This window comes from Schistocerca nitens, chromosome 1 (assembly GCF_023898315.1).
Source record: "Schistocerca nitens isolate TAMUIC-IGC-003100 chromosome 1, iqSchNite1.1, whole genome shotgun sequence".
NCBI classification, from domain to species: domain Eukaryota; kingdom Metazoa; phylum Arthropoda; class Insecta; order Orthoptera; family Acrididae; genus Schistocerca; species Schistocerca nitens.
Genome location: NC_064614.1, coordinates 135,919,961 through 135,935,565, shown reverse-complemented (window position 1 = coordinate 135,935,565; position 15,605 = coordinate 135,919,961). Strand labels below are relative to the sequence as shown.

General features: G+C 41.9%; 1 protein-coding gene across 2 annotated transcripts in view; it reads left to right on the top strand.

The window, feature by feature from the left end:
- LOC126243247 (nuclear factor NF-kappa-B p110 subunit) overlaps positions 1 to 15,605 on the top strand; it is a 99,374-nt gene that overhangs the window by 62,116 nt on the left and 21,653 nt on the right. For both annotated transcript variants that reach the window (XM_049948150.1, XM_049948149.1), the window contains exons 12-14: positions 5,724 to 5,845; positions 6,611 to 6,725; positions 9,716 to 9,926. In XM_049948150.1, the coding sequence (XP_049804107.1) occupies positions 5,724 to 5,845; positions 6,611 to 6,725; positions 9,716 to 9,926 (448 nt within the window). The remainder of the gene's footprint in view (positions 1 to 5,723; positions 5,846 to 6,610; positions 6,726 to 9,715; positions 9,927 to 15,605) is intronic.

The following is a 15,605-nucleotide window of genomic DNA, read 5'->3' as shown; positions in this document are numbered from 1 at the left end:
ATTCCAATCCACATTGTCAAAAGCTTTCTCTAAGTCTACAAATGCTAGAAACGTAGGTTTGCCTTTCCTTAAACTAGCTTCTAAGATAAGTCGTAGGGTCAGTATTGCCTCATGTGTTCCAACATTTCTACGGAATCCAAACTGATCTTCCCCGAGGTCGGCTTCTATCAGTTTTTCTAAACTGATAGTTCAGTAATTTTCACATCTGTCAACACCTGCTTTCTTTGGGATTGGAATTATTATATTCTTCTTGAAGTCTGAGGGTACTTCACCTGTCTCATAGATCTTGCTCACCAGGTGGTAGAGTTTTGTCAGGACTGACTCTCCCAAGGGTGTCAGTAGTTCTAATGGAATGGTGTCTACTCCGGGGGCCTTGTTTCGACTTGGGTCTTTGAGTGCTCTGTCAAATTCTTCACGCAGTATCATATCTCCCATTTCATCTTCATCTAAATCCTCTTCCATTTCCATAATATTGTCGTCAAGAACATCGCCCTTGTATAGGCCCTCTATATACTCCTTCCACCTTTCTGTTTTCCCTTCTTTGCTTAGAACTGGGTTTCCATCAAAGCTCTTGATATTCATGCAAGTAGTTCTCTTTTTTCCAAAGGTCTCTTTAATTTTCCTGTAGGCAGTATCTATCTTACCACTATTGATATATGCCTCTACATTCTTACATTTGTCCTCTAAACATCCCTGCTTAGCCATTTTGCACTTCTTGTCGATCTCATTTTTGAGACGTTTGTATTCATTTCTGCCTGCTTCACTTACTGCATTTTTGCATTTTCTCCTTTCATCAATTATATTCAGTATTTCTTCTGTTACCCAAGGGTTCCTACTAGCGCTCGTCTTTGTACCTATTTGATCCTCTGCTGCCTTCACTATTTCATCCCTCAAAGCTACCCATTCTTCTTCTACTGTATTTCTTTCCCCATTCCTGTCTATTGTGCCCTTATGCTCTCCCTGAAACTCTGTACAACCTCTGGTTCTTTCAGTCTATCCAGGTCTCATCTCCTTAAATTCCCACCTTTTTGCAGTTTCTTCAGTTTTAATCTACAGTTCATAACCAATAGGTTGTGGTCATAGTCCACATCTACCCCTGGAAATGTCTACAATTTAAAACCTGGTTCCTAAATCTCTGTCTTACCATTACATAATCTGTCTGATACCTTTTAGTATCTCCAGGGTTCTTCCATGTATACAACATTCTTTCATGATTCTTGAACCAAGTGTTAGCTATGATTAAGTTATGCTCTGCGCAAAATTCTACCAGGCAACTTCCTCTTTCATTTCTTAGCCCCAGTCCATATTCACCTACTATTTTTCCTTCTCTCCCTTTTCCTAGTCTCGAATTCCAGTCACCCATGACTATTAAATTTTCATCTCCCTTCACTACCTGAATAATTTCTTTTATCTCATCATACATTTCATCAATTTATTCGTCATCTGCAGAGGTAGTAGGCATATAAACTTGTACTGCTGTGGTAGGCGTGGGCTTCGTGTCTTATCTTGGCCACAATAATGCGTTCACTATGCTGTTTGTAGTAGCTTACCTACACTCCTATTTTTTTATTCATTATTAAACCTACTCCTGCATTACCCCTATTTGATTTTGTATTTATAACCCTGTATTCACCTGACCAAAAGTCTTGTTCGTTCTGCCACCGAACTTCACTAATTCCCACTATATTTAACTTTAACCTATCCATTTCCCATTTTAAATTTTCTTACCTGCCTGCCCGATTAAGGGATCTGACATTCCACGCTCCGATCCATAGAACGCCAGTATTCTTTCTCCTGAGTAGTCCCCACCCGGAGATCCGAATGGGGGACTATTTTACCTCCGGAATATTTTACCCAAGAGGACATCATCATCATTTAATTATACAGTAAAGCTGCATGCCCTCGGGAAAAATTACGGCTGTAGTTTCCCCTTGCTTTCAGCCGTTCGCAATACCAGAACAGCAAGGCCATTTTGGCTAGTGTTACAAGGCCAGATCAGTCAATCATCCAGACTGTTGCCCCTGCAACTACTGAAAAGGCTGCTGCCCCTCTTCAGGAACGTTTGTCTGGCCTCTCAACAGATACCCCTCCGTTGAGGTTGCACCTAAGGTACGGCTATCTGCATTGTTGAGGCATGCAAGCCTCCCCACCAACGGCAAGGTCCATGTGATGGGGGGGGGATCTTTGTTAGGGGACCAAATAAGAATCTGAAAATTTCACAGTTGATAGACCTTTATGATATCAAACTTCAGTATAAATTCCAATGTTGAGATTCAATTGGAAGTTATGGAAAAAAGATTACTAACACAAGTCAAAAATACCTGTGCTATCTGGTAGGCTAATCAAATAAGTGCTGTGGCAATTGTTTCAGCAGGCTAACAATTCCATCTGCAAGCCTATACAAGTCTGATTGTTGTCCTCCTCCTTACACCAACAATTGTCTACTCACACTTATTTAGCTAGAAGTTCTTGAAATGTGCAGTTGAAAACTGGTGTCTCAGGGTTCTGTTGGTGTTGTTATTAATGAAACTTGTCATAGAAATGTGTATGGAGCGTATCCGAAAGAAATTACTTTAATTGAATATTACAGTGAAGAAACAAATTGTTGGTTTACTTAAGAATCGGCCCAGAGGTCAAATCAACATGCAAGTACCGTGAAATGAAATACTTAAAAAAATTTTGTCACCTTTTTGGTCAGTCTTGCATGGATCCTTTTGAGAAACATAAGAAACCTATAACAAAAGGTCTGCGAGAAATGACATTTGATCATTATTCTAAAAATAAAAGCCCTTTTACGAATCTCTTACCAGGAAAATCGTTGTGTCCAACATGTTATTCTAAGATATTTGTAATTCACAAGAGAGAGGATAGTGAAACCTCAGATACAGCATTTTGTGATTTATCAGCAACCATTAAAAAAGTAGATACAGCTTATGAAATCCTGGGTATATTGCCTGCTAGTAAAATTAGAAAACTAAGTCAAGATACAAGACCAAGTGCCTTGAATACAATAAGTGAGGAAGTGACAGCTACAGTCAAAAAGAATTTGGAAGATTCATCTCAAAATCCAATTTGCACTAAAACAGATGGAAGCTCTAAAACTTCACCAACTGAATTTGATGATTTGATAGAAAAACTAAAAACTAAATGCAGTACTTCAAACAAAGAGAATAAAATTAAGATATCTGTTTACTGCCAAATTCTTGGAATCGAGCAAAAGTTAGTGATGAATTTAATGTGTCAGAACGTCTTCTTAAGTTATCATGGCAATTAGTAAAAGAACAGGGAATTTTACCAGAATTACAAAAGAAAAGTGCTTCTAATTTGGTAGTGAAAACACAATCAATAAAGTTATTAAGTATTATGACGATGACAATAACAGCTGTTTGATGTCTGCCAAAATAAGGCTTGCTTCTGTGAGAGAAAATGGTTCTAAGATTCAAAGACAAAAAAGTCTGATATTGTGTAATTTAAATGAACTATTCACTGAATTTAATAAAAAAAAAAATCCCGGCATTAAAATTGGTAGATCGAAGTTTTGCGAGTTGAGGCCAAGATGGTGTATCGTTGCAGGGGCATCTTGCACCCATAATGTTTGTGTTTGTTTGTATCATCAGAACGTAAAGTTGATGATAGATGGGGGCCAATTGAGTTGACCTTTTGGAAGTTATGGTATGCAATGTTGACAGTTACAATTGTATGATCAGGGGAAAATGTGAAGATTGTCCAGGCAAACAAGGCTTACTTGACGTTTGAAGAATCCGAAGAAGACAATTTGATGCCTGACAATATAAAATACAAACAATGGGTGACACAAGACAGAACTGAAATGGTGACAGTCATAAAATCACGAGAAGAGTTTCTTGAAGTGTTGGTGGCTAACCTTGAAAATCTGAAAATGCATCATTTTATTGCAAAAGCTCAAAGTAAATGTTTGAAAGACAAAAAGCAAACCTCGGCAGCTGATGAATGCTTAGTTCTTGCTGACTTTTCGGAAAATTTTTCCTTTGTTGTTCAAGATGAAGTACAGGGGCACCATTGGGTAAATAAACAGGCCACAGTTCATTCATTTGTATTCTATTATAAAAATAAAGATAAACTAATGAGCCACAGCTTTTGTGTCAAAAGTGACTGCCTTGAACACAACACTACAGCAGTGCACATTTTTCAACTAAAATTAACAAACTGCGTTAAACAGCACTACCCTTCCTTAAAAAGCTGATTTACTTTTTGGATAGGGTAGCAAGTCAGTATAAAAACAAGAAATTAGAAACATGTCCTTTCATAAAGATGATTTTGGGTTTGATGTAGAATGGCACTTTTTCGCTTCATGCCATGGGAAGAATGCTTGTGATGGCGTCGGGGATACAACAAAGCATGCCGTCACTAAAGCAAGTCTACAGGGGACCGATGACAATCTTAACACCTCAAGAAATGTTTGAAATCTGTAAAAAACATATCAAAGGAATTACCTATGTTTTCGTACAATGTGAGGAAATGCAAGAAGTCTATGACAGTGTCTTGAAGGAAAGGTACAACACTTTCCAGAAGGTTAAAGGCACTCAATCTTTTCATTGTTTTGTAGCCCATTCACAGTGTAAGATCACACCAACTTCACCTGATAGTGAACTTCATCAGTGTGGAAAACTTGTACAACTGGTTGTTCAAAATAAAGACATAGTGGCTTGTGTTTACGATGAACAGTGGTGGATTGGCGAAGTCTTCTGTCAGTATTATTACATAAGAAAATGCTGCATTCAACAATTACAGGTAACTGTGCTTACCTTTTGAAATTGTTCAAAGCCAAAAGTTAGATACGCCAGACATTATCTGTCGTTTATGGTTTCTAATGCCTAGAAATTAATTTATAAACTGTAGTCTTGGATTGGATAGCCTCTGTCATTAGTACAGGATGGCCAGTAACAGTTTGAAAAGCTTTTAATGTTGTTGCAGGGTAATTTGTGTGGAGAAATAATCAATGGTTGAAATTAGCCCATAAGGTAGTGGTGTGTGCAAATCCAACCAGCCTGCCAGAGGCATTGTTGCCATGTGTGTTCCTCATTCGGCTAGCTGAAACTGAGTGCAGTTTTTGTGTCACCATCTTTTTCAGTTTGAGTAAACTAAACGCGGAACATGTTTGGCAACATCATCTCTGGTAGGCTGCTTGAATTCGTGTGTGCAATGACCTGATTGGCTAACTTCAGTGCAAATTAAATTAGAAATGGTGCAATGTATCCAATTTTTTTCTTAACAATTATTTCTCAGTCATCCTAATATGCAACACCCTTACAAGCTTACCAGACTGTTTCTGAGCCGATAATGAAACAAACTGGTGGTGTTTCCATCACAAATTCCTTGTGACAGAATAACTTTGCAGTTTGTAAAGTTACATAATGACAATGCTTGCTTACCTTCAGGAGTTGAAATTTCAAGTACTGCTATTAGATGTATTTAAAAGTAGAGGAAACTATTACTTAGCATTCTGAATTGTTCGTTCTTCCTTGAGGAGGAAAGAGGTCAGCTTTGTTAAGGAAGAGGTGCTCTCTCTTTTTTTTTTTGACCCTACATTGAGGGGGACTATACTCTTGTAAGGACAAGGGGAAAGCAAAAATCTCCTTCAGAAAATATAATTTCTTTTGTTTCTGTTTTTTGTTGTTCTGAATAATTATTCTTACATGCATTAAGTGTTCAGCACTACCTAACAAATGAATTTAAATTTTCAGGACGAACCCCTGCTTGCTCGACAAATAGTGGATGAAATGAAGCGAAATGCTTCATTGAGAAAGCCTGTATTTACAGAAAGAGTTCTTAAAATGTTCAGTCAGAAATCGCATGATGGCAATACGTAAGTACAGTAGGTTTTTGTTCCTTAGTTTTTTAAATCTGGTAAATTGAAGCATTGACTCTTAATTTGATTGATGTTGATGAACCGAAATAAAATGTAAAGTCATCAGCAGAAAAGTAATGCCAATAGAAAGAAAGTTAACAGACCACAACCAGCCACAAATTATTTGAGAAACTATTGCTTTACTGCCAGGTATGCCCCTTATGGGATGGCTGCATTTATATTTATTACATAGTCTGTATCTTAAGAAACAGTTTTATTGTGCTGTGTGACAACATTTCCATTACATTATGTAAGAAATATCCAGTATAATTTGTCTTCTGACTAATTGTTAGTGTTGGGTCACACACGTCATGAACACCATCTAGGATAGCTGGAAGACTAGGAATCATCCCATGCATTGCCTTCAGATATTTAGGGAGGAAATGGTAATAGCTGGGTGGGTACATGAACTCTGTTCTCCCGTAGGGGAGTCCAGAGTGCTAACTGCCCCACTTAACTCGGAGAACAAAAGAGGAAAACTTCAGAGTTGGTCAGAGCTTTAGGTCTCATGAACCATGTAAAAACCATTTTTTATATATTTTCTTTATGTTGATTGTTACCCAGATATTACAATTTTGAGAGCTACTACATATTTGGTTTATCATCTCCTTGTAAATAATGTATGCACAGTGCATGATATGATTGAGAAGACATTATTACTATTATTTTTATTTGTGCTATGGAATTTTTTGGAAAAATAATCTTTCAATATTGGATTTTCAGTGCACTTCATGCTGCAATACTCCATAAGCAAGAAGTCTTACTAAGACACATGTTGGATGTATTGGCCAGGGAACCACAGCATTATTTGCTAAATTGCCCAAATGATAGCCAGCAGGTAAGCTATTTTTATTTATTGAAACTTCAGTTATCAAGTATTCTATTTAATTTTTATTATTGGATATGTGTTACACAGGTCCCTACAGCAATTTACTAGCACTAGATCTAGGATGTGCCAGGATTTAGTTACATACCAGCATTCATAATATACATCCATATAAGACGCCATTGCAATTTCCTTCAAAGTCCGACATATTCAAAAAATCGTTTTGCTTTATCTTGTAACTGCGACCGGAACGGTCGTGGGGATGACGTGACGGAAAACGCGGCGGTACCCACGAACAACACAAACAGGAGAAGATGGACACGACCGACGAAGGACCTTATGACGACAACAACAACAAGAATGAAACAACCGAGTCACAAGAAAACCTAACTAGACAACCATATCCACTCGTGAACAGAACATGAAAGTAAATACACTGTCTAAGGTGAGGCGATATGTACTGAGACATACGCATGATTAGACTGACTGGCTGAATGAAAGGCAAGCGCTTAAATCCATGATTGGGGGCTATTGCTCACTGGGACCACATGTCGCACTGTGGCGCCCTCACACTAAATGTCTGCCAGGAGACGCGCGCCGCCACGGCTTATGGCGCAATGGTGCAGAGACCTCTAGGGGTCTTCGATGTCCATATCGTCTGGCGCAGATTCAAATTCCATGGCCCGCTGTACCAGATCCCTCCCCCCCTGAAACTTGCGCATAGGGACAGAACGCCCCAGACGATGCTGAGGTGGGTGGCAGTGGGAAGAAGAGCCAGGCTCGTCAGCCACTGTTGGCGATGAGGAAAGGATGCCCGCTGTATCACTGATGGCCGACCCAGAGTCCAGGGCAGGGTGGGGAGCTGCCGATCACCCCGGAGGCGGGAAGGGCCAACGGCAGGCCCGCGGGGAGATGGCAACTGGGGGCAGGGGTGGCGACTCGAGGACCACGTCTGTACCCAAAGGAGGTAGGGGATGAGGCGGCGGCTCGAGTCCCGCAGGGGCATGCGGGTGGAGCTGATTATGATGGCTGCCCTCCAACCCTTTTGACGTCTGCACCGACGTCACATGTCGCTCATTGGCCACGACGACTGTGGCAGGCGTCCAACCTGCCTTGTGCCCATACTCGTGGGCCCACACGGCCGTGCCGGGGGCGTAACGCTGCGAGGGCTGGGAGTGGGAGCAGGAGGGGGATGGCATCATCAAAAATTGAGCAGGGTCCGCGGGTGTCGCCCATGAAGGAGCTCCGCCAGACTGCGTCCGTCAATTGGCGTAGTGCGATTGATGCTCAAAAACAGGGTGAGGCCCACCGTGGTTGGAGATGTGTCGACCGCCTTTGTCAACTTGTTTCAAAGTTCGGACAAACCTCTCCGCCACGCCATTAGATGAAGGGCGGAAAGGGGGGCTACGGATATGTTTGATACCGTTGGCCTGACAGAAGTTGTGGGAGGACGACGCCGTGAGTTGGGGGCCATTATTGGAGACCAAGTGAGTGGCGGTCTCTCAATGGCGAGAACCTGGGCCTGGGTTGTGAGTGTAGCCTCCGTGCTGGTGGACGCCATGCGGACAACATATGGGTGTTTTGAGTAGGCATCAGCGATAAGTAACCACATGGACCCCAAAAAACGGGCCCGCAAAATCAATACGGATGCGATCCCAGGGCCAGTGAGGCACAGGCCAGGGTGCAAACGACTGAGGGGGGCGGCTTGCCTGGTGACGCGCGCACACACACACATGGTGCACCCACGGATCAGGCGGTCAATATTGCCATCGATGGCTGAGACCTTGTATAAGTCCATGACCCAGGAAAGATAGGATTGACCAGGCTGTTTATGGTACTGGTGGAACTCCAGCCGAGAGGCGACCACATGGTAGCATTGGGAATAATAGTTTGTCAGCAAAAGGCATATCTCCTGGAAAGAGGGAGCCACAGGATCGAACAACAGTGCCAACTTGCAGAGAGGAAAGAACGTGTCTGGGGAGGCCCAAGACATAAACAACGACTGCTGCAAGGAGTTGTCTGTGACTTGAAAAGCTGTGAAATGTTGTTTCAGTCAATGTAAGTACGTCTTCCAGTCTTCTTTAGCGTCATTAAATGGTGGGAACGACGTCGGATGTGGGAACGCATCTGACACCCCGAGGACTCGGGAGCTGTTTTGGTAATGCGCCCCAGGCACCGACTTTGTCCGTTAGCAATCACAGCAGCCACTGCAAGATATCTAACTGGAGCTGCTGCTGCTGCATGAGCTGCTGCTGTTGCTTCAGCAGACAGACCAACTTTGCCTCCATGCCAACAATGACCACCTCGTTGCCAAAATGTTGTAACTGCGACCGGAACGGTCACGGGGTCGACGTGACGGAAAGCACGGCATGGTCCGCGAACAACTCAAACGGGAGAAGACATACACGACCGATGAAGGATCTTAGGACAACATCAAGAACGAAACAACTGAGTCACAAGAAAACCTAACCAGACAACCATGTCCACTCGTAAACAGAACACGAAAGTAAGTTTATTGTCTTACGGCGAGGCGATATGTCCAAAGATGTACGCAAGGTTAGACTGACTGGCTGAGCGAAAGGCAGGCACTTAAATCCATGATAGAGGATGCCGCTATTGGCCACTGGGACCATGTGTCCCACTGTGGACTCTCACACTAAATGCATGCCAGGAAGCGCCTGCCGCCACGGCAGAGACCTCTAGGGGTCTTTGACGTCCATATCGTCTGGCGCCAATTGAAATTGCGCGGCGTTCGGTACTAGACTTTAGATATGAAAAGGTATCTGCAATTTCTTAAGTTTTTGTGTTATTTGATGAGAACTTCGAAGACTGGTGTCACAATACTAAAATGCGAAAAATTTAGGACAAACACTGGTCATTGATAAAAGTATTGTGAAGCTATGTGATACCCATGAGAAGAAGTTATTTGTTTCCATATGTAAATATGCCTTTTTTTCTTATAGTGCTTCAACAGAGTAATGCCAATGTTGTCTCTTCTCTAGACACCTCTGCACACGGCTGCAGCTGGGAATCCTGTATCAGTGAAATGGCTGCTAAACGCAGGTGCGGATCCTGACAGGCAAGATGAAAATGGCGATACACCACTTCATGTTGCGGTGAAACATCATGCCAATTTGTGTGTTGAGGAGCTGCTGACACCGTCAAATTATAAATCGGAAATGAAACCTGATGTAAACAAGAAAAACTCAACAGGTATGTTATTGGTTCTGTTGTTATCTTCATTCAGTAAGACATAAGGGAGTGTTTAATATTGAGAGCTACAATATTTTGTCGTCAAAACGCAGCAGAATAAGTTTACATATAACTCCACTGTGCTTTCCAATGCAAGAGAAAATTTATTTACAGCGTGTATCAGAAATACTTTGACTTCTTGGATTCCCTTCTCACACGACAAGAAAGAAAACAAAGGGTTAGAAGTGTTCGAATATTTTTATTAGCTCCCCCTCCCCTGCTGGAAAAAAAAACCTACATTTGATAGAATGATTGGACAGTTATCTGTTCTCTTTTAAGTATTTTACATGGTGTCCACGATTGGGAAAACTTTCTTCAATCATGCGCAAAAAGTCTGTGCAAGCATTGCTCTCTCTTCAGGGGTGGCTTGAGTTTGATGGCTCCTGAACATGTGGCCTCGAGATGGCTGTGTGTTTGTGTTGTCCTCATCATTTCATCACCATTCATGTAAGTGGCGATATTGGACTGAACAAAGGTTGGGAATTCGTACGGGCACTGATAACCGCACAGTTGAGCACCCCACAAACCAAACCAATCGTCATCATCATCCTGAACATGTGCAATAAGCTGGTGTGTGTCACATGGATGAGGTTCTTCGAAAACTGCATCTTATAGCCCTATCCACAAGTGCTGTAAAGCGTTTAGGTTAAACTGTTTCCAGGCCAGTCAATTTGAGCAATTTTGGTGTTGAGACATTTCACACCATGGAGGCATTGAACCTGCCAGTGAACATTTCACATTCAGCTCCCATTTTGTACGGCACCTATACAAATTACGAAAAACACAAATAACCACAGAGCAGTTTACAGAAAAAGTTTAAAAGTTAATTTAAGTGAGGAATGTGTAAATATATTAAATTGAAATAAATTAAGCTTTTAGAATATGGTCCTTTTTTATCTCCTTAAATGTAATTTAGGGATAACATTGTTTTCTTTCATTAAGTGAAAAAAAAAAAATGAATGGCATTAACTTACCAAGTAAAGGTGTGTTAAATTTATGAAATTTGTCTGCTTAGAAATATTGCACCACAACACAATAATTTGGCAGCAGCAGATAACAACGTAATGGAATGTGTTCACTATGATTTGTCAAGTAACATAGACTAGTATAAAGTTCATACAGCCAGCACCATCTGTTGGTGTAAAATAATAGTATCTCTACAAAGCATCAAACCTAGGTGGCTCTGACCCCCCCTCTCCCTGGAGCTCAAATTTCTCTTTTCCTGCTGCAGTTTTACATTCCAACTATATCTTGTCTGCAACTTACTCTTTCTAGAACAGACTGCCTGCTGACAACCAAGCTCACTCATAGAATGTCGATTCTGAATACTCCTACTTTGTTCCTTTATTTTGCACTACGTATATTGGTTTACTACTTTCAGCCCCCACTCAGCCTCTACCCTATTAATAAAGTTTTAGATTGTGTAGGCAAGCTCGCCCTCTACCCAGCACAGTAGCCAGCCTGTGAGAGGCATCGTCTGGTACCCGTATGGTGGTAACTCCCTGACCACACAGGGTCTCACTATTGGTTCTCAAGCTGTCATGCATGCTGTGGAGTAGGTGGCCGCCTGGAGTCTCCAGGCACTGGCCATCTCACCAGGTAGCCTTTGTTCCAGCTGTGTTACACCCATGGTGAGAGCCCTCGTTCTGAGTAGGTGGCATTATGGAATGTCCAGAGTTATCATCTAGTGGCATGGAGGACCCATCAGTCTTCAGTCAGACAAGCCACAGTTCAGTGTGAATCTTTGTGACTGCAGAAACTTTCCCTCTTTTGCTATGCCATGGAAGGAAAAGAAACCAACAAACTTCTCGACAGTTACTGAGAGTTCCTTGTTCGCATCCGAAAAGGTGGAAGTCCTTTCTCGAAGTGAAACTGATGGTATACGAAGGCGGATCAAATATAAACAGGAATTTATTTTTTATTTAAATTCATTTACTGAAAAACTTAGGCAATTATAATTTGTTCTTCCACATAGACTCCTGCTTTGGAAATGCATTTGTCCCAGTGTATAGGCAGCTTTTTGATGCCCTCATCATAAAAAGAACTGGGTAGTATCCGCAGCCAGTTGCGCACAAGTCTTCCACACTATCATCATATTCTAATCGTCGCCCTCCTGCAGCTTCATTAAGCAGTCCGAATAAATGGAAATCGCAGGGCAGGACGATAAGCCCGGACTGTCAGGAGGATGATACAGTGTAGTCCAGTGCTTTTCCTGTAGCCTGGAGAGTAACTGAAGTATGGGGGTCATGCACTGTCGTGGAGGATCGATTGGTCGTCTTTTGTGGTGATATGTAACTCTGGCCTTGTTCAACAGTTCGCAGTTGTAAGCAGAATTGATTGTGCATCGCTCATTCAAAAAATCAATAGGCAAAATGCCTCAGTGATCTTTCCTCTGCCACTCCTTGCTGGCTTGTTTCGATTCTGGAGTGTGTTTGTGAACCCATGTTTCGTCCCAGGTGGCAATCTGACTCAAAAATGCATTACCTTCTTCTGCAAACCTTGCTGTAAGCCTCTTTCAGGCCTCCAAATGTCTCAACTTCAGATTTTCAGTCAAAAGTTTAGGGATCCATCTGGAACACATTTTTCTTAACTGTAGGTCGTCTGTAATGATTGCTTGACAGCTCCCATAACTGATTCAGACTTATTGTACAATATCTGATACTATTGCCAGTCAATCATCGTCAATAATCTCTTTAACCGCATGAATGTTTTTGTCTGTAATGCATGTCCAAGGAAGGCAATCATGTTTCTGATTTTCCACATGTTCTTGTCCTTCCTTGAACTTCGTATGCCAGGCAAACATACGCGTCCTTGATAATGATTAATCACCGAACTGTGTAGTTAGTCAATCTTTGGCAAATTTCCGCTGCAGTAACTCCTCCACGACCAAGAAATTTGATGATTATGGGTTTCACAATGTAGGGGTGCACCTATTGCTCAGGCATCGTGATGTTACAAAACAGAGCAGAAGTGTGGGGCCAGTTCTACCAACTGTTGATGTTCAGGAACAAAAATCCCATTTATAATTGATCCCCCCCCCCCCCCCCCCCCGTCATATATTTGGTGTATGCTCATTCGAACATGTCTGAAAGAACAGGTAACATTTTGATCCTGCAGCAACTGTGAATCAAGACACACAGGAATTAATGATGTTAGCTTCCAATAGACATGGATTAAATCAATGGGAAAAGCTGAAAATTTGTGCCAGACCGGGATTTGAACATGAGCCTACTGCTTACTAGGCAGATGCACTGTCCACTGTGCCATCTGGACAAAGTGCTCATCACAATTGCGTGGACTACCCTAACACGCCTCCCAAAGGACCCAAATTCCCAACATATCCAGACATTACAAGTGTAGGCCCTCGTGCCCATTATCCTGATGGATCAGTGGTCAAAGCATCTGCCTACTAAGCAGGAGACTGGGTTCGAATCCTGGTCCAGCATAAACTCAGCTTTCCCCATTTATTTAATCAGTTGCCCACTATTAGTAGATGTCATTAGTTCGTTTGTGTCTTAAAACCAATTTTTTTATGTATTCAACAATTTCTCTTCCCTTAGCATATTGCAAAAACGATTCCGTCTTTAATCACGGTGGCAAATTCTTTCTAGTCCCAGGTATTACTCTCTTTTAAACGCCTTGATGGTGTACCTTCACATTCCATAAGTACCTCAGCAAGGTATAGCAATTAAATTTTCACTTACGCTGTAAATGAACGAAGATTTGTGTGAACATGTGAAGAGGTGAGGGATCATCTTCATACATTGTGTACGTTGAGAGGCGTGTCAGACAACAAGGTAGACACTGGCCTCGATTTTTAGGCAGAGTTACTTCCAGGAAAGGTCAGAATTGTGTTGAACACTACAATGTGAAGCCTCTTTTTTTTTTTTTTTTTTTTTTTTTTTTTTTTTTTTTTTTTTTTTTTTTTTTTTTTTTTTACATCCAGTGTGGTGGTTTAAATGCCACTGCTTTGGGATATGTCTTCCCAGTGTATACATGACCCCATATGTGGAGACTGTTGCTGGCCACTTCATGAAAATTCAACGCTTGTGCTACCACTGGTCTGAAGTCAATTGTGTGAGCGACCATCCTCTTTGATCCCAGAAGTGTGTCAACCTACTCAAGGAATGCAAAATCAGGAACTCTTTGAAACTCAGGGGAAAAAAAGATGATTTGTACCGAGTCCCAGTGGGTACTTTGCGTTTACTTTGGCAGGGTCGTCAGCAGTATATGATGTGTTTACGGCCTGGATGTCTACTTCCAGTAGTCAGTGCAATTAAACTTGACTGTGGGGAGTGATAGCCCCCTCCTCCCCGCCTCGTTGTTCCTACAGCATTATCTTCGGGAACCAACCACCTCACTTGCAGACAGGTCACCATCTCGGAAACCCTGTCCCCTGAAATCTAGAGATCAGATGCCCAACACTAGCCAGTGGCTGAAGGGACCACAGACTGAGGATCCCAGGCTGCCTGCTCTTCTTCAGTTCCTACACTCACTGACCAAGCAGTTAAACCCTCACAAGAATGTCGAGTGTCAAAAGTTGCGAAAGAGAAGAGAGTCTAGACTTTGTCATGTGTACATATTTGAATGACTTGTTCCTCAGCATTTGATAAATGTGGCTGATATTATGAAAAGGATAGTTGCTATTCATCATATAGTGGAAGTGTTAGTCACAGAAAGGCACGACAAAAAAACTGTGACAAAATACTCTTTTGGCCAACAAGGCCTTTGTCAAAATTAACCCCCCCCCCCCACTCCCCCCCCCAAACACACACACACACACACACACACACACACACACACAGAGAGAGAGAGAGGGAGAAGTGCATCTCACACACACATGACCATAGTCTCTCACAGCCTTTTGACAAAGGCCTTGTTGACTGAAAGCTTATTTTGTGACAGTCTTTTTGTTGTGGCTATCTGCGACTTGGCATCTTCACTATATGGTGAGTAGCAACTATCCTTTTCATAATAGTGTTACATTCCGTCCTGTATTTTCCATTGTTTGATAAATATGGCAGACCTTGTTACAACCGCAGCTTGTGCAGTGGTGACAATGGATAGTGAAAGAAATCGAAAGAGCTCTTCGGTACGCGACATGTTGTTGTTGTTGTCTTCAGTCCTGAGACTGGTTTGATGCAGCTCTCCATGCTACGCTATCTTGTGCAAGCGTCTTCATCTCCCAGTACTTACTGCAACCTACATCCTTCTGAATCTGCTTAGTGTATTCATCTCTTGGTCTCCCTCTACGATTTTTACCCTCCACGCTGCCCTCCAATGCTAAATTTGTGATCCCTTGAGGCCTCAGAACATGTCCTACCAACTGGTCCCTTCTTCCTGTCAAGTTGTGCCACAAACTCCTCTTCTCCCCAATTCTATTCAATACCTCCTCATTAGTTATGTGGCCTACCCATCTAATCTTCAGCATTCTTCTGTAGCACCACATTTCGAAAGCTTCTATTCTCTTCTTGTCCAAACTATTTATCGTCCATGTTTCACTTCCATACATGGCTACATTCCATACAAATACTTTCAGAAACGACTTCCTGACTATTAAATCTATACTCGATGTTAACAAATTTCTCTTCTTCATAAACACTTTCCTTGCCATTGCCAGTCTACATTTTATATCCTCTC